This window comes from Lineus longissimus, chromosome 2 (genome assembly GCF_910592395.1).
Source record: "Lineus longissimus chromosome 2, tnLinLong1.2, whole genome shotgun sequence".
Classification (NCBI taxonomy): domain Eukaryota; kingdom Metazoa; phylum Nemertea; class Pilidiophora; order Heteronemertea; family Lineidae; genus Lineus; species Lineus longissimus.
This window is the reverse complement of record NC_088309.1, coordinates 4,652,591-4,679,988: the sequence shown is the minus strand read 5'-3', so window position 1 is coordinate 4,679,988 and position 27,398 is coordinate 4,652,591. Positions and strand designations below refer to the sequence as shown.

General features: G+C 41.7%; 2 protein-coding genes and 1 long non-coding RNA gene across 3 annotated transcripts; 2 read left to right on the top strand and 1 right to left on the bottom strand.

The window, feature by feature from the left end:
* The first annotated feature begins 36 nt into the window (after positions 1-36).
* Positions 37-11,282, top strand: LOC135483963 (probable ATP-dependent DNA helicase HFM1). The gene is made up of 27 exons (XM_064765036.1): positions 37-143; positions 256-377; positions 489-762; positions 873-1,159; positions 1,354-1,421; positions 1,660-1,798; positions 2,178-2,329; positions 2,555-2,635; positions 2,910-3,062; positions 3,463-3,509; positions 3,794-3,947; positions 4,152-4,284; positions 4,455-4,556; positions 4,909-5,149; positions 5,414-5,547; positions 6,048-6,274; positions 6,521-6,672; positions 6,889-6,986; positions 7,212-7,340; positions 7,589-7,674; positions 7,787-8,129; positions 8,295-8,432; positions 8,781-9,016; positions 9,120-9,367; positions 9,597-10,343; positions 10,595-10,747; positions 11,213-11,282. Exons 1-27 carry the CDS (start codon positions 37-39, stop codon positions 11,280-11,282), a joined length of 4,821 nt encoding a protein of 1,606 aa, XP_064621106.1.
* A 2,024-nt stretch (positions 11,283-13,306) lies between these two features.
* Positions 13,307-22,894, top strand: LOC135483560 (neuronal acetylcholine receptor subunit alpha-9-like). The gene is made up of 8 exons (XM_064764533.1): positions 13,307-13,462; positions 17,277-17,422; positions 18,249-18,293; positions 18,680-18,789; positions 19,097-19,268; positions 19,448-19,721; positions 19,848-20,053; positions 20,406-22,894. Exons 1-8 carry the CDS (start codon positions 13,402-13,404, stop codon positions 20,658-20,660), a joined length of 1,269 nt encoding a protein of 422 aa, XP_064620603.1. The 5' UTR covers positions 13,307-13,401; the 3' UTR covers positions 20,661-22,894.
* Positions 22,895-25,552: 2,658 nt separating this feature from the next.
* On the bottom strand, positions 25,553-26,962 carry LOC135499644 (uncharacterized). The gene is made up of 3 exons (XR_010449323.1): positions 26,876-26,962; positions 26,449-26,645; positions 25,553-26,041 (listed from the first exon to the last, which is right to left on the bottom strand). It is a non-coding gene; the product is annotated as an uncharacterized LOC135499644 (long non-coding RNA).
* Between the last annotated feature and the right edge of the window lie 436 nt (positions 26,963-27,398).

Below are 27,398 nucleotides of genomic sequence, written 5' to 3'. Positions count from 1 at the left end.
ATGCAATGGTAACGGTAGTCGTACAACTTGCTGTGTATGACGGCCTATGTCTATGAGTACGATCTGGACGAAGGACAAAAGACAAAAGCACAACCACCACCAAGACCAACCAAGCCCAACCAAGCCCAAGGGCCGAACACAGAGTACGAAGATGTTCGACACATACAATTGATAGGGCTCCCCTGGACTTTATGTTGTTAATGTACTATAAATAAAATAGCATTGAATGAATGAATCTTAATTGTCTTTTTGTAGGAATCTGGGTGTACCAGAACCTCCATCATTTGGTGAAATTGGATGTCTTTCTCAAGTGTTCAGAACTGCAGCTAACCCCACCGGTGTCACAGCATCTCAGTTCTTTCCGCCCACACAGAGAGGTAAGACTAAGAACCTGCGTACCTGGCATATGATAATTATGTGCTGGTGTCTTCTCATCAATCAGTAAATATCTGTAGAAAAAAAGCTTTAATGATTGTTTTGTTTTTCAGAAGTGAAAAGGAAGACATTGCCTGTGCAGAATTTTCGTTGTGCTCCAAACATTCAAGTTGGAGACACAGCCGAAGACCTTTCATTTCTCACCCAGCCATCAAGTTTGCCTCAGACACAGCTATTTGATCCTTCTGGCAATTCCTCAAGTCAGTCTCGATGTTCTCAACAAGACAGAAGCTATCTTCCAAAAAAAACCAAGAGCAACCTTCCTTCCCACAACAGGCCAGGGGTACAGGGCGAAAAGAAACAGAAGTTGGTTGTGCAACCTGCTCGGTAAATATGACTGAAGGTTTTTGTTTTATACTTGATATGGCATTGAAATTTGATATGCAACCTATCAGATTCTTTCTAAATATGTATGAACATCTTTTTTTTCATTGCAGATTTACGAGACCGCTATTTCGGCCTTCTGAGCCACCACCTGATGACACAAGTCCAGAGATAGAAATAGTCCCATCCCCACCCCCATCACCCACCAGATATGGCTCCAGCCAGGTGGGCAGGTACAACCCGCAGGAAGACCTTTTTCCCACTCAATCTCAGCCAGCTGGGACACCAGCAACCTTTAACAGGGACAGTGTCTACACACCTCAACCGTTGGCACTACCTGGGGTCACACCAGGAGGCAATCATGTCAAAATCAATAATCTTCGCTCCGTGGATGAGATCCGTATCCCTTTGAAAGTGTCCCAACATGGTCAGTTGATAGATCTGAAATAAAATAAACCAAGTCCACCTGCATTTTTGTCAAGTCTTCGAAAGCTAGAAAAGGACAGAATTAGTGGACAAGTCATCTCCGAGGAAGACGATTCTCTTATCTCTGTCCGTCGATCGTAATCAGTGTTCTACCTTAATTTTCACCAGCAAGTGCATTCAGGTCCATCTTCTTCTTCCCTTATTTCAACATCGTCCAGTCAAAAGTCTTTGATGATGTGAGTATAATATTTGTGGCACAAGCAAGAGAAAATCTAGACATTGCAATGAACAATTTTTCCCCTTAATGTCTCATTCCCCAACTTTCCATTTGTCCCAAATTACAAAGTACGAGGACAGATAAAAGTCACAAGGCTGGCTTGCCAATAAAACCACAGCCAACCACACCTCTTGGAAGTAAAGGACACTAACTGATTGTAATGGGTGTGATGTTATGTCCTTAGCTTGATATTTCAGGTGTTCTACAGAGACAAGTCCCTTGTTGTATGTGCCCCAACTGGTTCTGGGAAAACAGTCATGTTTGAACTTGCTATCATCAGGATTCTAATCAAGATGCAAGCTGAGGGACTTCCGAACAATTTCAAAGTTGTATACAGTAAGCACCGAAATGAAGGTGACAAAAATTTGTCACAAAAGTATTTTTATTACAAACGTACTTTTACTGGTTTCCTACTTGAGCACTCGATGCTGGGGTCCCAAAAACTTAAAGTTGGTACATCTCACTGAGTCATGGACTACAACTACTGTCACTTTCGCCTATAGGTATATCCGCAAGGGATTCAAACCGATAATCTTTGAATTATGGGACAAGGTCACAACCTTGGATTGTTGTACAAAGTCACAACCATGGTTTGATTGATAAAGACACACCATCTTGGTACTATTTATTCTGTCTACTGCCTTGTCATTGTATCATTGGGTTGTGTGACAAAGTTGCACATCCTTAAAACCGTCTATACCTTCTGTCCCGTCAGTGGCACCAATGAAAGCTCTCTGCAGTGAAAGATGCGAGGATTGGAAGAATAAGTTTGAGCCGCTTGGTCTGAAGTGTATGGAGCTAACTGGTGACACAGAGATTGATGACTGGTTTGAGTTGCAGAATGTTAATATCATCATGACGACACCAGTAAGTATATACCGCATTTAACTCTGTCTCTGATACCTCTTCTGCGACCATCCTTGTGATGTCATATATGTTTCCTGCTTGAACGAAATTCATAGGGAATTTTTGGTCTGAGTGGAGATTCCACTCCCAGTCAAATCCCACTGGGATGCCATTCATACTTTTTAAAATCTTTCTTTTTGTTCCCAATTTGTTCCTAATTCTGCCTTTTTGTTGTCTTTTTTTCAGGAAAAATGGGACAGTATGACTAGGAAGTGGAGAGACAACAAATCACTGGTCCAGCAAGTCAAGTTATTTCTTGTTGATGAGGTGAGAGGGAGTTGTCTTCTCTGAAAACACAAACAAATGAAGGGAATGTCCTGACATTTGATTTTAGTACTTTAATTTGCAAATCTTCTTCTTTTGCAATGTGGTATAGGCCAATGAACAGATGAATGATTGTACTCGTAGAAACCTTTGGCAAGACAGTTAAATTAACAACCATTGTACTGCCCTTGTCTGTTTTGCGATATGTTGGGGGATATAAAAGAGGAGAGACCTTGGAAAGACCAAAGAAATAGAGGACAAAATGTTGTTGCTTCAGATTCATATGCTTCATGATGATACTCGTGGTGCAACAATGGAGGCAGTGGTTAGCAGGATGAAGACAGTTCAAGCAGCCTTTGACAGGAGCAGCTCAGGCTTGTTGCAGATGAGGTTTGTCGCTGTCTCTGCCACTGTACCCAATGTGCAAGATGTAAGTCTCCTTAGTTGGTCTGAGTGCATGCTAGAATATCGTCATAATGCATCACAAACTAAAAAAGGCACAGCTTTTGCAACTTTCGTAGAGACGAATTTCATCAGATAACAAGGAGATCCGGAAGCCTTGACAAAGAATAACTATGGGCACAGGGTTAAATGCGGCATGATTTGTGACCAAGTGAGGGTTTAAGGGTTCAACAAATAGTGCTATTCTGATGGTGGCAACTTTTAAAAGTATATTCCTTCAAAATCACCAAGCAGAGAATGATCGAGAACGATGCAATGCAGCAAAACTGGTGATCTGATATAATAGTGACACCCATTTTAGAACCATAAATTGGTTACATTGTAATATCTTTTCATTTAAATCAATTCTAAACCTCTCTGATATTTAGATTGCAGAGTGGCTTGGTACAAAAGATGTTCCAGCTGAATATTACAGGTAAATCATATCATGTTGCAGGCCAGGGTTGGCTTTCATTTGGAAAACATGCCTATTCATTAACTCCTAGTCTAACTCTTAGGACGAAATTGCTGTCCAATAGGACCGCCTTTTGAACATAGATAGATGAATTACAATATCTGTCCCCGATCTAAAAGTGTCAAGAAAGCACTATTTTGTAAACCCTTTCTCCATGTCTCTGGTTTCTACCAACTTTAACAGTCTACGTTGGCTTAGATTGAAGAAAATTCAGATAAAAGCCAAGAGAGCTTCTTTTCTTTCAGAATGGATGATTCGTATCGCCCGGTCAAACTAAGGAAGGTTGTTCTTGGGTACCCATGCTCTGAAAACCAGACCGATTTCAAGTTTGACCTCTCACTTAACTACAAGTTGGCCACTGTGATCCAGACTTACTCAGATCAGAAGCCTACCCTTGTGGCAAGTATATGTTATCTTTTTCCTTGATTTGTTAAAAATTGAGACAGCATGTCCTTTGGTGAAGTTTTTCAAAGAGATATTGATATCATGAGGACTGAGAGGGGAGTGTGCATGAGCTTGTTTTTTGCTCATTTATCGGAGATGTATCTATTGAACTTGTAACTGCACTCAGTCTTATTGGTTTTTGGTTTCTCGTTATTTCAGTTCTGTGCAACAAGGAAAGGTGTCCAGCAGGCTGCAGGTACACTGGTGAAGGATGCAAGATTCATCATGAACTCTGCCCATAAAGAGAAATTAGTCAAGTATTCAGGGAGAATGAGAGATTCAAAGCTAAGGGGTAAGAACACCTCATCTATTCCGTAAGGAATCTTTCCTTACCTATCCAAAGGTTGAACACATTATAGTCATAATTGGTGCCGATCTAACTAAAGGCTGCAAGATTCATCATGAACTCTGCTCATAAAGCGACCACCTATTTCTGTAAACACAAATTTGTTTTATTTTCAGACCTAGTGTTATTTGGTGTTGGCTACCATCATGCAGGATTGGATATAGCGGACAGGAAACTTATGGAAGAAATTTTTCTCAATGGTGAACTGCCTGTGTTGCGTAAGTTCTTAATCACAGCGAAGAAGTCAAAAAGAAAATGTACCTTTGTTACGCTAATGGATGTATTCATCGTGAGAAGACACCCGTCCTATTAATTCACGAGTGTTGTTAAGTATTTTAAGCGATATTGACAACAATAATGTTCATGAACGAAGAAATGTAAAACCACTTATGAAAATGATGATGAGGCAGGATGATGGTGATGATGACGGCAATGATGATGGCAGTGATGCTGAAAATCCTTTGTATCTGATGTGGCGTCTAGTCTACCGACACAAACTGTCCTATAAGCCAAACTTACACGTATCTAGCTGTCACTTTAATTACTATATTTCTGTCGATATCAATTCAGTGTCGACCAGCACCCTCGCCATGGGTGTCAACCTTCCTGCTCATCTGGTCATAGTCAAGTCAACACAGCATTATGTGATGGGCATGTACCAGGAGTATTCCGAGACTCAGATCCTCCAGATGATAGGTCGAGCTGGCAGACCCCAGTTCGATACATCTGCCACTGCGGTCATCATGACAAGGAACATGACCAAAGAAAGATATGGTGATCTCTTAAATGGAACACAGCTCATTGAGAGCAGGTAAGAAATTGATGAGACTCAAATTCGTTAACTTTTTTCCTCATTTGGACTCATTGCCTTTCAATCCTGAGCTCATCTTACCTTTGTTTTGACATATGTTACTAATTGAGGTAATGAAGGTCTCATAAAATCTTCTATCATTCTTCTCTTCAAAGGATTATACTCAACTGATAACTGCTCATTGCACAACTGGTCTTATTTGACGTTGAGATTTGTCATCCAAGGGTTTATTTTTCAACACTTGTCGATTTGATTGCCTTTCAGTCTCCACAAGCATCTGATAGAGCATGTGAATGCTGAGGTAGTCCTCCACACCATCACTGACGTCTCTGTGGCAGTCGAATGGCTACGCTCAACGTTCCTTCATATCAGAGTGATGAAGAATCCGAAACATTATGGTATGCTTCAACTAATCTTCCCTCTCAATATTCACTAATAAATAAATCAAGCAAATATTAATCTACGGTCGGCTCACCGGTACAACTATGAACTTATAACTTGGTACACATGACCCTCTTAGTGAATTGACCTCTGACACAAAATTACGGTTTGGTGTGATTCTCGACTTGGCCACCGGGGGGCCACAACTGAAAACATAAAACGTGTGATATATGCTTATTACTGACTGGTGAGCACAATGGCGCCTGGCCGTATCATGGACAGGCAATTGATAGTAAAAAAGGTTTTCTCTCATTTGCCAAATCCAATTGAACTTAATGTGTGATTGCCAGCTTTGACATGAGATTTGTCTGTAAATGAGTGGTAATGTGGAAAGGAGAAAACCGGCCTGGAGAAAGTGTTCGCTCAAGGGTTTGTTTGTTGAAACTTCTTGAGAGTGTACGTGTTGCAGAAAGCCCACTCATGAACCGGACATATTTCTGCTCATCCTTCTCTATAGGAATTGATGTTGGTCTCACAAGCGATGAGGTTGAAAAGCAGCTCCAAGATTTCTGTATGAAAAGCCTAAAGAGTTTGTCTGAGGCTGGCATGATAGCACTTGATGAAGAGGATCAGTTCGATGTTAAACCTACGGAGAATGGACGTCAGATGGCGCGTTACTGTGTCCCTTATGAAACCATGAAAGACTTTGTGCAGATAACTGGAACAGAGACATTGAAAGAAATGGTAGATATACAATCTTCACACAAGGAAGACCATATGCCCAAACCCTATGCAAATGTCTCTATGTATCAAGTCTCTTGAGATCAAGTAGCCCATACATGACATGTCTTCTCTTATGACAGGCAACACAATTCACAATCTGTTAAAAGCGCAAAGAGAGACTTTGGTATGCAGTCAGACAGTTTGTGTCTTTGGTACAATCCAAGTGCAACTAAAAAAATCTATCTGAAATTTGTTGCTAATCTTCAGATGACACTTGTGTCAAGCTGCAAGAGTTATGACGTCACCCTGAGGACGAATGAGAAGCGCACCTTGAACACCATGAACAAAGACAAGAATAGAATCACCATACGATTTCCAATGGAAGGCAAAATCAAAACAAGCCAAATGAAAGTAAATTGGTAAGTGGGAGGATATGGCTTTTGTGATGTCAATTTTAGCCATCACCTCATTTCATCAATGATAAAAATAGATCACTAGCGCTTGTTAACATTCCTTTAATGAACTCTATGATTGGATTGACGTATCGCTTTTTTGCCAAAAAGCACTTAAATTTCAAGAAACAAAAGGTCAACGTTCTGTTTTCTAAAGGCTGCTGGTTTCTCTTCATGCTGTAGCCTCCTCCAAGCTCAACTGGGATGCCTGTCTGTCCAAGACTTCGGACTCGCTCAGGATACCATCAAGATATTCAGAGTAGGCACACGACTGTCCAGGTGTAAGTGTTTCAAGCAAGAACAAATTAGGTGCCAACAGGCTCCTTCCAGCGCTGCTGCATGGATGTGATGACTAGTTGATTGATAAGAAGATCTCAAACAGTATCAAGACTGATTACGGACCCGGCGAAACACCTTCATTATCTTACATTTTGAAGGAATGGGGTCATCCTTTGTAAAATATTCAAATGTCCATCATACAAATATTTGTTTTTAATCTTTTCTAGGTTTGGTTGAAATTTTGTGGAACAGGAACGACTTGAAGGTGTTACTGAATGCCTTGTTTCTCTCCAAGTCTTTCAAGAGTCGAATATGGGAAAACTCGAAGTACGTCTCTCGACAGTTGGATGGAATCGGTAGGTCATCTTGTTGCTGAAAATCAGTGACCACTACACTGTGATCCCATTGCTTAATTGATGAAGGTTTCAATCATGTCTACTCAAGATGAATATGTGATATGAATATCAGATATGCTGTGGCAGTCGAATTTTGTCCCAAAGAGACAATGTCACATCCAAGTCCAAGCTTGGTTGGTTCTTGCATCTACATGTAGTCTAAAGAAGTGAACGCTCCTCCTGTATTTGCTAACCATTTTGCATTTCAGGTCCTCAGATTTCCAATGCCCTGGTGAATGCTGGAGTTATCACATTTCAGAAACTGGAGGAAACTAACCCACGAGAAATTGAAATGGTAAGCATCTGTAGATCAAAGCAATATCGGCTGGCTTGTGTTTGTTTTACCATTCCTTATAATTCCCTCATTACACAGTTAAAGGAAAGCATCTCGTTGATATTTTTCATAGATTGTGAATAGACATCCTCCTTTTGGAAACAATGTCCGTGACAGTGTTGCCGGTCTGCCAAAATACGAGGTGATGGTGGAACAGTCTTCAAACTATTCCAGTCAATCAGCTTATGTCACAGTATCAGTCCGGATTGCGAATACGGACATGATGAAGAAGAACACTGCCGGGCCAACTCACTCATGTGCCTTAGTCATTGGGGATTCAGACAATAGGATCATCCACAAAGTCAGATTGAGTGACAGCTTTCTGAACAAGATTGGCACTTGGAGCAAGCGGATAAACATCCAGAGAGCTTCAAAGGGGGATGAATTGAGCATCAACTACATCAGTCAGGAGTGGGGTAGGTTATCAAAATACGGCGACTATTTTCTTATTTATGCCACTATTCTTTTAATCTGCGCGACTATTTTTTTATATACACCTTTAACCTGCCTCAGGTGATTACTCTTTACTCTGTAAATTGTTGCTTTCCTGCGTCTGCTCAGGATTTGCTGTTCATTTTTAGTTGGCCTTGATGTGCAAAGCACCTACACCCCATGCTACATTGGACTGGGAGGTAACAAGTATGAGTCATCTTGGTCGGACCACAACACAAAGCATGAACCAGCAACCCCTAAGGCACCTGCTAAGAAGACAACCCAAGGTAGAAACAGCTAAATGTATCGGAAAAGAATTTGGTTTAGTGTCGTAGATCCCTTTTTGAGACAGCTGGGCCAATGGGGCAAAAATTGATGAAATACAACTTAAGCTTCTTTCTGAGCGTACTAAGCTGATATCAGCTTGCTTCGAGGTGGTTATTGCAAGTCCCTTAAATTGAGGTCTGAGTTAAATGAGGCTTTACATTCCCTGAGAAGATAGGGTACACCTGTATGCCTGTTTTACTTGGCGATGCCAAGCTGGAACGCAGTGTTTTGGACTCATAGTTATACGATGAGGTCACCCTAGGTATTGTCTCCTGGTAAATTCATGCGCTACTTGCTTGTTGTTTCAGAGAGCCAACGTCCTTGCAACCACCGATGTTTCAACAAGGCATTCTGTGGCCATGACTGTTGTAAGCTTGGCATAATGGGACAGCAAAAAGACAGGACAGCAAATGCTACTCCAGCCGCAACGACCAGTAAGCCAGCGCTACTGAAGACGCCGAAGAGCAACCCTGTCAATTCATGTCTCTCTGAAATGAAGAATCGAATGGGTAGTGTGCCAGCGACACCAAATTTAAGACTAAAGGTAAAGCAAGAAAAAGCGCTAATCAAAGTGATATCATCGTCTTTTTTCTGGATGAGAACATTATAGTTATGATTTTTACATCGCTGTCATTACTCCATTGTAGCCTGGTGCTGGTTCAGTGCCATCCAGTGTCAAACTTGGTGACTTTGCCTACACTCCACAACCAAAGATGGCATTGCGTAATTCAACACCAGCAATTGGAGTGCCTCAAGAGACACCTGGTCTCTCATCTGGTGGATGGGAGGAACTTGACATTTACCACCAGAAGAGGACGTTCGAAAGAGATTACTCTCCTGAATACCAGAATGATTCTCCTGAATATCAGACAGGGGATCCCATCACTGATGCAATGTAAGTTGGAACATAGTTGCGAGAGATAATGTTACTTTGTGAAGATAAATCCTCCTCAAAACATATGACAAAGTAAGATGGATGTTAAACTATTGCATGACAGTTCAAGTTTGGTGAAATAGTCCTTATGTTGTTCAACATGTGACTGACAAGGCCATATTAGTCATAGCGGAAGGCATGTTGCCCCTTTTCATTCCCTATGTCTCCTGAGGTTCACTCTTCTTTACAGGGCGAGAACAGGTTTTGGCAACTATGAAAGTAGTTACTTTGATGACATCGGTGATGAAACCGAAATGATGCAAGTAGCTGACGCAGCTGATGGACCAGACTGGGAGGGTGATTTTTTACCTGATCCAGGGTTATCTATATCTTGTGGTCAGGGGCTGCAGGGCCCATCGTCCCAGCAAGTGCAATGCAAACCTCAAGGCATTGTCCTTCATCCTCAAAGACCCAAGAATCAAACTGATTCTCTTTCACGTAGACAGAGTGCTGCCCAACCTCAGTGGTCTAGTTTCAGTCAGTTAGAAACATCGAAAAATTCTTCTTCATATCCTCCTAAGTCTGATTGGAATACCAACAGAGGAAACAAGTGTTCTCCCATAACCATCTCGGATGACGACTTTGAGGAAGACCAGCTTCCAACATTTCAGAAACCAAGGCCAAGACTTGGTCAGGTATTTGCTTGGAGCAAATCAAAAAACTATATCAAACAGCAGTTTCCCCATCCGAAACAAAATGACAGTGGGAACAGCAAAGAAGCACCTGTTCTTGCCCATAGAAGTTGTCAAGAGTCAAGTGGCGCCAAAGAGCAGTTGCCCTATCCCAAGCACAGTTTAAGTGGAAACCACAGTAATGAACCAATGGGCCCTTCTCTTCAACGGAGAGATCATCCTGATACGTATTTGAAGAGACCGGCAGCCAAACCCTCCATGTCATTTATATCTGCAAAGAGGATGTATGACCAAGCAGCGATGGGGTAAGTTCTCAACATTAAGAAAATATCATGCCGGTGATTAAGTATTAGATCCTAATCAAAGCAAGATCTGGTTGGCCTGTGTTCGTGAGGCATCCCTATAACGGACCTGAAGGAGCAAAACGTTGTTCCCTATCTCCTATCACCTCACTTCATAACGGATGATGCCCAAGGTTGCCTGGGAGTCCAAGTTACCGAGCATGTCTTTGGGGGAACTGATTATGTCAATTCTCATGTTTGTGTTTTCTTTGAAGTGCTCCAGGGGGTGTAGAAAACACCAAGTTCTCATGCTTTAGTGGGAGCTCCGATGATGATGATGATGATCTTCTGGCTAACCACTTGTCTTCGCATGAAGGCAATGTCACAATGCCTTCACCACCTCAGCAGCCGTACGCCTTCAAGGAATCGTTGGTGAAATCGAGCTTGAACTCGAACCCGGTGAACAGACCCCGGATTACACTACCTGATCCTGTACGGAGAAGAGAAGAAAGCAGGCCATTCTCAAGTTTCTTTGGCTCATCATCTGTCCTTACCAAGTTAGTTACCATATGTTTGTTTATGTTTAGATGTTCAGTAGAAAACCCAGTAGAAGGTGATATTATATTGATAATTGAGGTATAAAACTAAAAGAAGTAGTACCCTCCAACGATCCGGGAACGATCTATAAGTTTCTTGAACTCGGGTCTGCAGTTAGTCATGAAAAATTGGATCATCATTGCGAAACCAAAGTTGAAACAGAAGAAATGGTCAAATGCTTATAACGGAGTTAATTTCTGGGAGTCTGAGTGTAATATAATGCTTGTACTACTAATCAAAATGTTTGAACAGTCCTCACCAGTTAGTAATACGAATTAAATGCATTTTCTTTACAGAACAGGGGATGCCGAAGACTTAGATGATGCAGAAAACACATTTAGTGGAATCTTTGCTGATATATTCTGAGCAGTTGTTGAAAGGCATGGTGGAGAATGAGCCTGATATGGATCAGGACAACCAATGCCTTCGAGCTTCTTCTTCTTTTGATATATGGCTCGACTCACAAAACTAATTGGAACTTAAAAATCTACTTCGATTTTTATTCTATTAGAAGTTGTTCAATCTCTAACCTTTGGGCATTCCTGTGAAAGTGTTGGAGGAACATCCAACGGGACTCGGTTGTTGGAAGAACACAGCAAATTGGACTGAGGTGTTGGAAGAACACATCATATTTGTAAAATGGGAGTCTTTGGATGCGCTGACCTCTTTCTGCCCTGAAACTCATGGATGTATTTTTTTGTGCCAAAAATGCTCTGTTCTAGTCATAATTCTGCTGGACTAATAATTGTTTTCTTAAATATTTCACAGCCGTTTAATTTTAAATGAAGGATGTGACAAGTTGACTTGGTCGAGTGATTACCATGTGATATATATTAAAATGTTTTGATATTGAATTGAACTTTGCATTAAATACACTTGTATATTTGTAACCATATAATCTTGGACATCGCATAGTTACATTCCGAAAAGCATTGTTAGCATTAAGATGCCCACGGAAGATGCACCGTCCCTATTGCTCCGGATGATGTTTCCAATCGGCCCTACATACCGGAGACTTCTTTCAGAAAAGGTTGCTTGCCAGTTACCTGTGGAAGCAATGACCGGTGTAGCAGCTAGAAATGAAAAAGAATGAAAATGAAGCAGTAAATAGGCTATTCCCCGTTTTTACAGAATGCATTCAGAAGCTAATCACACCTTTGAGGAACCTAAACGCATATTAAGTGTCTTAATCATCTTGATATTCGTTGGAGTACTTGCCGGGTATAATATGAATCAATATCAAATGGCAATATCAGGCACGTGTTTCTTGTTGTAATAACATGGAATTGGTGTGGATGCTGCAAGGAAAACATCCAGATGGAATGGTTTGAAGTTCATCCACACATCACCATGCCCGCTGTATAATGTGTGCGCTGCACTTGGCTTCAATATTCTTGACTACCATTACAAATCGATGAGCATTGTCTGACATGCCGTCCGTTTCTCCCATAGTTGCCAGATCTGCTCATAGCCAATGTGCAGCAATGTACATTACGTACAGAAGGTCCAGTTCAACCTGGTATTAAACTCGCTGACAATCCACTCGGCAATCATCCGGACTGCTCTGTGACAAGTTGAGATGTATAGTCCCCGATGACCTAAAGTCTTGCTTATCTCCAATTACAGATGTGAAGAAGGACGCTTTCCGCAGCGTCATGATGCCAGCTTTGTATTGTACCTTTCACGCTGATTACTGATGTTACATGTACATGTATGTTGATACAAAGAATATGCAATTGACATCGGCATGCTTCTATATCATTTTCTTCAGAGAGTGCAGGTGGCTATCTGCTTATACCTCAAAGACAAATTACTTCGTCATTTGAATCGAATGAAAGCAAAGTATATCGGAGATTCAATAAAGCACGCCGAAGGTCAGATTCCACCCAGGCGCTGCGATCACTGCCGCGGGAAGAATCGGTTCCAGTTGGTATTAAACTTTTAAAACCCTTGGCGTCGTTGGTCAAAAAAGGGTGTCTCACTCGTCAAACAAGGACGCCAACAGTACCAACTGCACTTTAACGTGCAAAATAATTGCTTGTGACTTGATCTTGTTGGCAACTTCCGCCAGAGTAAATATGATGCGTCCATCCCATCATACTTATACTAAATGTTTAATCTGTTACCGGAATACTCTGCAAAAACTTCTGGCGCAAACATACTCAAAATCACTCAGTGCATTTTCAAACTATATGCAGCATAACCTGTACGCATTTTACGCAATCAATAAGCAGTGGCATGTTTAATGGTGAAACGCTGATGAAGGAAATCCTTCTCGTAGAACAAATCACTTGTCGGACAAGTACTCATCGCTGCCAAACTAAAAGCCACTAAGTGTACCAATAATTATATGCAATGACGTCATCCGAGCCCGGGGCGGTTTCAGTTGGGACTGGGATTGCTTGTGGTAGGGTGTGACGAAGTGCTGCACGGATTCTGTGCGGAGGTGACGCGCTTCGGTCGGAATCGTCTGCTCGGGGACAGAATGGAGTGTAGGATTAATTGTTTGTTGTTAAGTGCTTTCTTCCTGTGGATGGCTGCCGTTGGTAAGTTAGTGATGCAAATATTAGGAATATATATATAGTATATAAAGCTAGTCTATTTTTTAATTTAAAAGACTTTCTCGTTGGGGTATTTGTTTCCAATGAAGGGACTGGGGTGGAGGAAATTGATGAACTTTAGATCGAATTGTTGCATTTACTTCTATAGTGTTGGTGTATTTTCTTCATACTATGTTTGCAAAAGAAAGTAACATTATCTGATGTGTTTGTTAAGCGCTTATCATCAACGAAAGGGTGCAAGATGCTGTCATGCCACCGACGTCTCTCGCTACGGTGACATGGCATGCCTTTTGACTTGCAAGCGCGGTTGGTACGGAAGCGGTAGTGTCATAAAAAGACGCAACCGCAGCATCTGTAATTTTCCGTTTCTGAATAACCTCTGTGGCCGATCGTAGAATCACGCCCTTTTATGGTGGCGACATTTTATTTTATAGTTCTTGACTATACGACCCCCATTAAAACAGGACCCCAACCGGGGTATCGAAAATATAGTTACGTTTTCTTACTTCCAAGGCATTCCTTAATACTTAGATGAAATTACGTTGTAATGCTGTTCCACACTCTTAGATCAAAGTAAAAATACGTCACCTCATCGATCAGCCCATGAGGGAGCCCATAAAATGGGACCCCAGCTGTACGTGCTCCCCTCCGGATTTGTTTATTGCCAAAGGAAACGTGTTAGGAAGCTTGACGGATTCATTGCTCTCTTCATGATTGTGCAGTTTGTAAAATTGTACCGTATGGGACGGGTATGATAGGAAACCTACCAGACACCGAGCCTTTTCTTAACATATTTCGATATTCGATATTCGATTGGTTAAGAGTATTATAAAAATAATGTGATAGAGAATCTTGTAAGATGGTGGGCCAGAGGGCTGACTGATTTAGTTGAACAATTTGTAAGAATCCTGATTGCACCCCCGACGATATTCACTTGACAAGGGAGAACGCCAGACTCAGACGTCTGAATTATACATGTACCAGAATCTATAAGAATTTTAGCAGGTCTCCGGCGTATACCACTATCGTAGTAAGATCTTAATAATCTTAGAAAAATCGGTCTTACCACCAAGATTCTTATAATGTAAGCAATGTCTTCGTGACGGGAAAGGGAAGTTCCAAGGGGGACTTTCGTATATAGCAACTTCTTATAATTACAATGTTCATCTTCTTGTGAATAAAGATTTGGTGAATAAATAATGTGGATAAATGAATACTTACACATGCCGTCTTGAATAGGTGTTTTAATCCAAAATAATATGCCAGCTTAGTTATGATAGCGCGTCTGAATTAGTAAGATGACCCCTTTATTATTTGGATAGTATAGTGTAACTAGAACTCGTCTCTTTGATAAATAAACCTGATGCTCCCCTGCCTGACACACAAGTATATGCCTGCCAATATAGCAAAGAAATATCCAGCTATTAATGACATGTGGCCATGTTATTGCAAAAAAAGATGTTTGCTGTTCTTGCTAATGAAACAGATGATGGGGCGTCCATTTATACATCCTGAGATCAATTTTTGTTACTCCTACGTCATACAATGTAGGCCTATACTTGTACAGAGAGGCGGAGTATATCGCAAACAACTGGTGCAAGGATGCCATTTATAGAGATTATATAGTTGACATCTCCATCAAACTAGCTCGTGCAATAATGGGCTTATCCTTCCCACCAACAGATCGTCGCTTTCCCACCTAAGGGCCGGGCGAGATATCTCGTGCACGGGGATACGCATGCGCTCACTTGCAAGTTTATGAAACGGTTTGATATGCACCGGCCGCGGGGTACTTACCATAGTTAAATTCTTTTCGTTTTTGTGGCAATTGCATTCTCAACTCTTCAAATGTTATTTTTTTCATAACCTTCGAATTACCCATTAATCATCTTTAATTGCTCACAGTGTCTTCAAAGTGTGCGGATCTAGTGATATCAATAAAATTGTGGCATGAACCCTATAGCCAAGATAGTTAGGTATACGGCCGGGTGAATCAAATAAATGCAAAGTTCCGACCCGTAAACCATGCCTGTCACCAAGGAACAATTCCACTCAAAGACATACATGAAGAATCTACGGATTGGTACCGGATGTTCGCAGCTGAGAGTTAATATGAAACATTAATGAAAGCATATGAAATATACGGAAGTATGTAAACGAAGCACTTGCATCAACGGCAACATTATTGATATTAACACATTCTTGAGAGCTTTTATATCCGTCCATTACCGCGGGCAATATATTTGGGCGGGCACAAATGACCGCCGAGAATCTCTTACCATGATGGCACTTTGTCAGATTTCTGCAGCGCTAAGTGTGTGTTCGAGTGGAAAAATTCGCAACATTACTACTGACACTATAATAAGCTGGTGAATCCTACTTGGTTAAACTGAAAGCAACGGGGGAACCATTTCAAGTGAAAAGAAATTTGATGAGCTATCAAAAAAAGGCAGTAGAAGTTTCTCTTGTCTTTGTAAGATAAAGATATTTAAATGTACATTGTACTAGGTTATACTTGAGCAACGACACGACTTTGGCAGTAGAGTGAGTCGAAGCCGGAGGTCTAAGTGAGAAATCAAAACTAGCAGATAGATTTTCATTTCTAATGGATTAGCATGATAGAAATGTGATTACTATTTGAACTTTAACTTACAATGTAAGCTGGGGAAAGATCGAAAGAAAGTCACATTTGGATGATGAAATATGTGAAACATTCACATCTTACGGAGAGTTCCTCACATCTCTCTTAAGATTCTCTGTCAGCAGATCCCTCTGTACAATCACATCATTCGTTCTCATCAGCTCGCACAAAGATTTCATATTGGTGCGATTTGATATTTAATTAAAATGTTATTGCATCGCTTGGTAAATGTGTCTCATATCAACTACAGCAAGGTTGAGATGGGACTCGGAGGATTCTGAATACGTTGTCATCGCCAGCCTGAATATCGCTTCTCGGTTTCAGGCTGGACCATTGCAATCAACTTCATGCTTTGTCCAGGGAAACTGAAAGACACCACTTCAGGTTCTGCGACTAGAATCAATATTAAATGTAAAGTCGTGGGTGAAGAAACTGGCTACAGCCTGCACAGAACATTGCGCATTGCCTATGACGGCAATGTTTCAAAACCTGGGTGATCCTGCATGGCCCTAGAAAAGGCAAAGTTTCGAATAAGTGTCGATCGTTTGTCGGTGCAGAGTTTACATTATTGGCCGCTGCATAAGTGATATTCTTTCCTCAAATCCCCTTAAACTGGGCCTCAAACATATCAAAAAGACAATTAAAGTTCCCGACCCAGGTGCATTCACACTTACTGATGTAGTATACGACTTGGTCGTTCGTCTTCTTCAAGGTCACGAGCTGAAGTAAATGCACACATGTTGATGTACGACGGTGTTCGAGGTGGAACATGAAACCAACAATTCCACAGTGTGTGTCATTGGAAAATAAATGGAATGAACAATTACCAAGGGAATTTGAACTCCATTGAAATGCATGATTAAAATTCTATCATATTGTATTAACTTTGATTTGAGTGAAAGAGGCAGGTAATTCGATAATGAAGTTTTCCTTGTCGAACGCAGTAACGTTTTGATTTCAGACATTATAGACGACATGCTTGTTGGAACGCATTAAAGATCAACCTGCTTATTGGAACATCTCTAGATATTTTGTGATGATAACATTGTTTTCGAAAAGTACTCACACAAAATGTACTACATGTATGTACTATCGATCGGGCCACTCGCTACTTTATAGAGTTGTCTCTCTTTCACAACATTTTGTCTTTATCTTAAGCTGCCCAGGAGAAGCCTATGGAAACGAAGTTATTCAACCATTTGATGAAGATTAAAGGTTATGAGAAGAATGTACGACCTGTCCAAAACTCGTCTGAGGTCACAAAGGTCACATTCAGCGTATCCCTCGTCAAACTGGCTGACTTGGTAAGTTTCTTCCTTAAGATAGGCTAACCTTCTTGAACTATAGGGATCTTCATGCAGGTTCTCTGGTGGCCTCCGCAATCCACCACATTACGCCCGCGAACGGTCTTTACCCATTCTAAAGCCTGCCCATACCTGACTTCTCTGGCGGACGACCGATCTGTTTCCCCCTCAAACGCCCGCAAACGACCTGCTATTGCTGATGCAAGTACGCCGTTTGCAGTTTATCCACTGAAATTCCGCCACTGCGGACCTAGTGACACTCCATGCGTCTCTGAAACATACGGCATCGGAAAACGGTCGGTGCTCAAGGGGTTACTGCGACAAATCCACAATCCCAACAAGAAGATTTAAAAAATCATATGTAGATTCTGTTTCTCGTTATTTGTTTGATTTGGAAATGAATCAAACTCTGCAACGGCATTTTCTACGATGACAAAGGACAGCGGCGAGAAATTCAAGAATGCAGCAAAAAACAAAACAACTGAAGATGGGCAGTTTCTAATTAGGACATTCCAGCAGTCGTGAAATACTTCAATTAATCAGTATCCATCGTCTAAAACTGACCTGCGATATGCTCTGCTGGGCGAAGGACACTTGTGCCAGTGTAGAAGCACCGCCACTAATTTTTCAGTAGTTATTACTTTTAACATGCAAAAGGTATTACGATAAAAATGAAGCTGCATTCATCATAAAGTAAGTAAATGTGTACTATCATTTTGAGTTTTACTGTATGTAATAACTGATCTTATATTTTGGATTGAGGAATGTCTTCCCAGTCTTTATTGATTAGTTCATGTGGATAAACTCTTCGTTATAATCTTTACAGAATGAGAAAGATCAGATTCTTACCACGAATGTTTGGATCAGGCATGTGAGTATATATCAGAAAAAAGTAAATCTGCGAAGAGCGATATCGCTTGTACATGTAGTAAAGGTTTGGAGGTTAGTTCTTTGCAGCAGTATTATCTTATAAATACGTTAAAGGTGATCACGAACTCTAAAACACCAAAGCTCCTCTCGTTGGGCAGTCATTTTTCCAAATATTTCGGCCTTTTGGCCCTCCACCATCCATCGCAGTGTTTGGTAAGACAATCATTACCTCTAGTTAGGTATCAATTCCTTAAACACGCTTGAGGGGCCGCTCAGTGCAGTGCTGATTCAGGCTATGATTTCCAAATTACCAGCAAGCCAGCATATGGCGACGCATTATGAAAACGTTGTTTGCTGTCGTGCAGGTAGTTTCTTGTTCGTTTACAGGCGTGGCACGACTACCAACTGAAATGGCAGCCATCCAAGTGGGGAGACGTAAAAAGCCTGAGGATTCCAATCAGCATGCTCTGGACGCCAGATCTTGTCCTCTTCAACGGGTAAGTTAATTTACTGGGCTATGTGGGGCAATAAAGGCCTAGGCAGCTATCCAGTTGGGCAACTGGACTGTTGTTCCAAGCTAACATATCTACCACTTGTGCTTGGGGGTGTCTGGATCCAGATGCAGTATCATGTTCATTCAGTCTTAAATAAGTGTTTTGCAGTAGCAGCATCTGCAGCGCCTCTGTAATGGAGATTGCGTTATTCAGCCTATAAACGCCTGTGTCGAGATTCCAGGCGACGCCATATATCTTTCAAAATAACAACTCTGCAGACATGTAATGATATTTCATCAATTCATTTCAGAGATAGTAAGAGAGCCTTTGAACCCTTGGCTGTTGTGAGCTCAGACGGCAAGGTGCTGTGGATCCCTTACGCAACTCTCAACTCGTTCTGTGCTCTGAACATGGAGAGTTTCCCCTTTGACGAACAGATTTGTACTCTCAAATTTGGCTCATGGGCTTACGATGGCTTACAGGTAAGACTAGAAATGATTGTCTATTGAGAAAAGTAACAAGTATAGCAACTCACCCTTCAAACCTGCTAAACAAACTTTTTTGAATGCTACTACCGGTATTGTTGTGGAAACCACCTTGTAGGTCAGCATGCAGCCGAATACCGTAAACTTCCTGTGAACTACTTAAATTTATGTTGTAGGTGGACATGGTGCTCAATGAGGGCTTCCCTGCTGTCGACACCCGCTACTTCATGGAACACTACGGCTGGGACATTACCAGCTCCAAGGTGAACAAGTCCAACATCTACTATGCCTGCTGCCCTGAACCATACCCAGAGGTCAAGATCACGCTCACCATGAAGAGGACCGGGCGATTCTATTCCTACTTCTACGTAGCTCCAGCAGTGTTGCTGTGTTTTCTGATTCCTTTGATCTTCTGGCTGCCTGTAGGATGTCAGGAAAAGACGACCATCGGTAAGCGACTACTTGTTCGCATTAGTAGCACGGTATCTGTCTTATATTGATCAGCACAGCATCCATGATTAACTTTCACCCTTATAACATTCTATTGTTTTATGCAGAAAATTTACGACTTTTCAGGTATTGGGATCCTCATTGGAATGAGCGTACTGATAATGATGCTAGGTGACCTCCTGCCTTCCGACACCGAGTCAATGCCGCTGTTAGGCCAGTATTACATAGCGGTGTTCGTCCTTACGGTCCTGGCATTAATTCTCGTGACCTTCACCATTAACCTTGGCAATGCGGAGAATAAAGACAGTCGTGTGCCAGATTGGCTAAGAAAGGTACGATACGTAGACAATCTCTCGAATTTACTCAATGAACCTACAAGTAATATTGGGCTTAAGAGGCTCTCCATTCGGAAGTATGTCGTTAATTTCAGCCAGTAATTCATTACACGGTGCTACAAGAGGACATGCGAAATTTGCTTTAGAGAAGGGTTAACTGGAAGGCGGTCATTGATTCCGACATAAGCAGCCTCATTTACCATTATTCTGGTTGATTTGAAGGAAAGAGTGTCGCCTTACATGAAGACGAGCATCGACCAAAAGACGACCGTCGACAGCACAGGTGACAGACACTGGCGACTATTTCACGATGTTCATTTCGTAACAATCACCTGCCCTTTTCTTCCAGACGTGTCTGGTGTGCGTTGGCCGCATCTTCTGTGTCATCGAGGGCCACAAGCACCCAGGGGCTAGCGAGGCAACCAGTCCGGATGGAGGCGAGTCCGTGGGACTCTCGGAGAAGGGAACAACTGAACCTGGCAGGATGGAGTGCTGCCTGTTCACAGCAGAATGGCGCCGCGTGGCGCAGGTGTTTGACAGGCTCTTCTTAGTCGTCTTCCTGGTGTTCTGTATCATTCTCACCGTAGCTCTGCTCTGCGGTTAAGAGGTGACACAGCCCAGCGATAGCTAGGTGGCAGCTAGGAGATAGCATATTCAACAGCAACAAAAAGTACCTGCAACGTGGCACATTTAACGGCAAAATCGTACAAACGATAGGTTGCTGACAATATACATGTACAATCCATCAGTTAGTTCTCGTAGACAAACCGATTCCTTGGTTATCTCAAGGAAAATGAATGTCCAATGAAGTCGGGTCTCTGTCAGATAAATCAGGAAAAATTTAGAGAAGCCGTTCAGAAACCAGAAAATGTATTCCACCAGTATCTTCCTGCTGCCACCTGCATGCACGTCAAAGAGAACCGCCATAACGATGGTGACAGACAGAACTCGCGTTGTCAGCCGTCCGGTTGGTATTGTTTCAGCGAAACACAAAGGGGTCGGCTCATGTTTACTTGGCCGTTAGGGGCGTCCGGTCAGCCTGTCGTCCCTCTAATGGTAATAAGCATATTCCAATTTCAACGTGTTTCGCTGAAGCGCGGAACCAACCGGATAGACTGACAGTGCGTATTTTGTCATGTGGATCACCGCAGTGATTATACATCGCCCAGAAAAGATACAAATGATGGGTAAAATTGATCGTCTAGGGTGTCATACAAATCACGAAACGGTTGTTGATTGTCCTTGTAGAGATACATCATATTCGTGTGTCGTCGACTTCAATTGTTGTATCAACATTTGATCAATGCAGCAGTCATTATTTATTCGAAAATACATGTAACATTTTCACTTTGATGAGGTCAGGTGCAGAAACGCCACACCTGCAATGGTGCGTATTTGCATTCCTTACATCCCCTATCTACGATTGGGTTATTTGTCGTCAACGCTATGGCCTGGTACTCCAGCCAGAAGTCAAATCATGCAAGAGCGGAATATCTTATAAAAGTGAAAAGAGAGTAAGTAGCGTGGAAACTCGAGCTATTGCGAGGTCATCTTGTAACTCGCGAATTACTCTTGATAATTGGATTGGAGTAATTTCATCATCGAAGGAGCATTACCACCGTTAGATGATATCGATTGCAAGAATAGTCGTCCAATAGCGATAGCTTCTTCGTGGCGAACCAATAGTGACGTAAATTTATTCAAAGGAAAACTTCTGGTGACAAAGAAGAACGGTACTTAATCAATGTGACGTAAACGAAGAGTTTTAAGTAAATGAATGGTTCGAACGGAGAAACTCGCCCGATATTGGACAAGATGCCAACATTATAACAACGAATTGTGTTTTTACTGATTAAGATCTCAGGACGGTCTATTAAGATAAATGTAACATTATTGTAACTGTTGTAATCGCACTTAATTTGTATGCGTTTTTCACTGTCGCTGCATAACGAACTCGATATCAAGGGATAAGAATGCGTCCTACTTAAAATAATAGTGGCGCCACCTACAAAAACAGCATCTTGCAATTAGTCGGTGGCTCCGCTGATGGTGAGGAGGGCACATTTTCTCATACGTCATGTCCGTTAAATTGTATTTAAGCACAAACCTATCGATTGGTTTTCGATTCAACGTTGTTTTGGATTTCTGCATGTCTCAAATTTAATTGTATTTTCTATGTAAACAATATCAGAGAAGACGATATATGTCACCAACTATGATGCAGCCTGTCATACCGGCTCGGCTCAAACACTACCACTTGTACATTTAACCTCAATAGCCCTTATGATGATTGCCATCTCAATTCGTATCACTTTCCAAGGCAAGCAAATGGTCAGATATCATACCGAAATGAATTTACTCCTTTCTGATTGGTTCAGACGAGGAGGCTGCCTGGATTGACAACTTCCGATTGGTCAATTCGATGAGAAAGTAGTTGATGCTGTTTTAGAAAAGTAGTCAATAATTTATTGGTATCAGATTGAGCAAAGTTGAGCAAACGCATGATATTTTTATGAGAAAATACTGTGGTTGAATACAATGTCAATGTAAGGACACTTTTTCTATTGGTACACTGAAAATTCCCACACCGGTATACAACATATTTTGTTGCACACGTCACAATACGCATTGCATCATATGGTAACTTGCAAACGCCGTGTATTGTGTTTCTTTTCAGTGTACATGCATATGATGTTAAGCTTCTCTTTCTAGTAAAGTAAAGATACAGTAATCCAGTTTCGCACCATGTATTTTTATTGCATTTCTATATAACCCGTTTTACTTATATCACATTTTCGATTCCAGTTTTCTGATACTAGGTGGCTGAAAATAAACCTCAAAAACCAATTAAATGATACCATTGTTGTTTTTAAGTTGTATTGTTCCACGTGCTTGCTGTGAAGAGAACTAGATATACTAGCACGTACATTAGAATACGCACTTTTGTTCAGGGCGCGGTTGGTCATTCGGCAGTCGCAGTAATTTGGGCGTTTAGTCCTAACACTACTTTACTGAAGGAGATAGCGCTTAGCTGAGCGGCCTCTCCAACGCCGATTTTAGCGACTGGGCCCTGATTTAGGACATAATAGTGTGCTTCATAAGTGGCCAACCTGGCTAAATTTCGACTCCTCTCCTGCGTCAGAAATAGCACCCGGTATGGAAGGAAAACAAGAAATCACCGACGATTTCTTTACATTTGGATGCGGCTGCAACTTCTGCCGAGGCTTTTCAGGCGCCGGCTCATTCCACATTAAAGTGTCTTCAACGGAGCTAACACTCTCTATTTCGATCTCGTCGTTTCGTCGGGTAAACACCAAGCTATCGTGTCCATTGTCGACAAAGTCCTCGGGATTTCGTAAAGCTTTCAAGACATTGTCCATTTCTAACTTTGTCTCCATTGCTTTCATTTTCGTTCCTGAAGAATTTAAGGACTTTTTCTCATTTGATGTCTTTGAACGTTTTTTGAGGAATTTCATGACTGGTTCTGTCTTTTTGTCCTTCAACGCACCATTGTCCCGTGCTTCAGGATCAGGAGGCGTCTCGACGTCTCTGTCCGCGAGATTTCTGCTGTCCTGGGCTCCGTGTTGGAGATCCTTGTGTTTTGGCCTCATAAACCAGGCAGGTTTGCTCAATATGCCACCTGTTGCTCGATTCTGGAAGTGAATTGAGGATAATTTCGTTCAAACAGATAATGGACACTTTGCATGACAACTTTGGACAACAAAGTATTAATATGATAGCAAGATAATAACACAGGTATACAATGTATACAGTCAGGACAACTTGCTTTTAGTCGAAACCATACAACCAAACCAAACATGGAGACTTACCGTTAACAGACCGTTCGGATCAAACTTGATGCGATCGGACGGACGGACGTCAATCCTGTCCTCCCTTGCCGACATTGGTCGCAATTGTTTAACTGGATCTAACTTGACGGAGTGAATTTTTTGTCCCCTTTTTTGCTTGGGTGATGGCATTTGTTTGGCGAGTTTAGGAATTTCAGGCAGTTGAAACGGGTCCGTTGAGAAAAACGGTGAATGTCCATTGAAACCGATCGAATGAACGTGTACTGGTTTGTTTGTGGGATGCTCTGAAGTAAATTTGTTTGATCTGGAAGACGTGTCTCCTGGCAAAACCAGAAGTAAGCTATGCTTTCTTGTCTCCTCAGAGATTGGAAGTAGGCCGTTTGTTGAAGGCGAGATTGAAATCATTCCTCTCCGCGGAGATGGGAGCGGAAATACTTCATCTGTTGATGCCATCCCATTCTTCCCATCACTCATCGACCTCGCCGGCGCCAGCGGAAAGACACCTTGATTTATTGAAGTCACTGGCGAAATCGGAAATAATCCATTGTTTCTTTTGGTCGTGCGTTCTTCTTGTCGAGTGGCAAACGCCATGTTGTTATTCACCCTTTGACCAGTGTATCCCGAGGGAGTATCAAACTGGGAAGGACGACTTCCGTTTTGATGATTTTTACAGAATCCCACTGCCATATTTTCCAAGCCACCTGGTGGTAGGGGTTGGTTTGGATTCTCCATCGCTTGTCCCACCCTGTTTTTGGCGGGTTTGAAACAAGCACAACCCATTATTATATTTCGCTCCCAAACTAAGAATTTCGATAATCCACTGAGACTTGCTTGAGGAATAACCGTGCACGTGTTTATCGTGAAAACACTTCGTGTACATGGATTGCAATTTGAATGAACCAAAAACGAATTTTGCAAGCATTCAACCCAGTTCCAAAGTACTTGCTCATCATGACGACACATACTGGAAGACTACACTCAAAAAGGGTATGTTGTGCGAAGTCGTTTTGGAAGAGGGAACCCGGTAATCAAATAAAAGTGCTGGTGGCCTGCATGTACGAATCTTACTACAAAAGGGCATGTTTGTGCTTTAAAGCGCGGTGCAAACGAGTTGTTTCTAGTTACTGCGACTTGCGACGGAGCCATGGCAATGATACATGTACAATGAAATTCTGTCATTTGTGAGAACTTCTCCTACGAAAGACGAAAATGCACTTTAGTCCGCTATTGCACTATATGGGTTTACTATTATCAACTACATGTATATGTTTACCAGTTCGCTAAGTGATAATTGTAAAGAGATTGGCTGACGATTTCGCTTTGCAGCAATCCATTCACCCTTGACTTTTCAACTGAACGCGTCGATGTTTTCAAAAGGTTTTGAACCAAGCATTTTGGAGAGCAATCTCACATAAGCTATCATGCATTAAACGGTTTGATGCGGCCAAACATGCGAAGAACGTCCAATCTCATTTAAATGCCCAGGGCCTAACACCGGAACAACTGTGAGTTAGAAACGTTGAATGTGTTGGCCATCCTATACAGTGAAAAAATAATAAATCAAAACTAAGAAGTTGTAAAAATATGCACAAAGCTTTCATTTTGCTTGGTGTTATTTCTTTGTTAGAATATTTCATGCTTCTTGTACCGCAGTGGTTGAAGGACGAAAGAACTAGGAAACCCCTGCCCAAAACATATCTTGTCGAAGTGCACGACAAGATTTATACACTCGGGAATGGTAGTTGCACCATTATCTCATGCCGGACTTACCGGCAGTGAATGTCAATCCTTAAGTCTCCTGGATATACGCACAACGACGGTAGATTGGCATGCGATCACCCATGTCCCCCAGGAAAACACTGATGACGATGTCACAATCAAAAACAATCAAAAAGCATTATGAATAAAGTTTAAAATCAATTCTAGTATTGCAGTGAAGCATTCCAAGAAAAGTTATTGACGCTGCACCTAACATTCAGGTTTTCTTCGTATCGTATAATTTCAGAATCATGGCATCTTCCAAGTGTCAGCTCTGTTCACTCTCTTCGATCAATCTCTTCAAGTTTAACGTGATGACGTCTTTCTTTTCCCGACACGGCGTCATCTTGGCTTCATCTTCAATGTATTTCAGTAAAGGATCGAGTAGGCCTGTTCGGAGATTCGATTCAAACTCGTACTGAAAAGAACGCGAATTCTCACATCAGAAGAAGAAAGCGACAATAGATTTGTCTGTACCCGACTTTGGCCAAGACCTAACAACTTTAAATCCTAGACGAGTGGTTCTCATACTGCGCCTTCCGCTGAGTCAAAATGATATCATGTTCGACCATGACGTCAAAATAACACCATGGATCATGTTGATGTCACATGACAGTGATGATGTCAGAATGATATACCGATAATCAAAATGATGAAAATTGGACATAATGGTGTGTGGATATATATCACCGAGAAGGACATCACGATTATGATGTCAGTGTAACCTCATGGATTTTCCACGTGTGGTGTGTGGTTGTTTTATTTCAACCCCAAATTATCCATCACATCAAGGTTGGGTGATAACTCAAACGAATAAGGGCTTACATTTTTCATTGCTTTATAAACTCCCCTGATGGCCGGCCAGTTGTTTCTAGTAAAGGCTCGGTCGTTTCCATGTACAATGAATGCTCCCTTCTTCTCGGCATCGGGGCATAATCCAATATGGCCGATATTAGCTTTGTCTTTGTAGTGGCAGTGTACGTATCGAAAATTCCAGTTACATGGCAGTAGAAAAACCCTTTCTGAAAGAAATGCAAGACTGTTAAAGGGAATGCTGCGGGAATGTTGGTAGAATCAAACTCCTCTCAATCAACCGATGCATAGAATAGGCCTATGTGTAGGCCTCCGCCCATCAGTTGGACCACGATCATGACAGAATCCGACCAGCAAATTGTTTTGACATTGTATGGATATTTCATATTGTGGAGTCATATTTTCATGGGAATGTTTCATCAACGATGCTCCTACTCACCGGGATGGTAATGATATATGATATTCATGATGTCCTGGTCCGTCCATGGCAGTTTTCCCTTGTATTCATTGAATAACTTCACCGACATATCCATCCAGCCAAACTCCCTCATCCGTGTGAAGTTCATTAGCATTACAGCGCTATTTAAACCTGTAACAGGAGAGAACAATCCATTTTTCGAGATGCATGCCCATGACCTATTTGACTTTCAAAATATTTCGTCATTACCTCCTATCCCTAGAGATGACGTGCAGATGAAGTGCACTTGACGTGAAATATTCACTATGGCAGAACTAAACGGGTGGCCAAAAAACCAGAGGACCATACATCCACCACGGAAAACCCTCGCCAAACCCTAGTACCAGTGAAAAGAAAATCTTTCTAGGATAAAAATTAGACAACTGATTCGATTAGTTTTTTTATATTGATGTAGTACTGCTAACAGTGATGGTCTTACCTAATGGAGGATGATAAGGATGCTTCGCAAAGCGGTTGTACCAGCCAATCGATGCATCCTCATGCT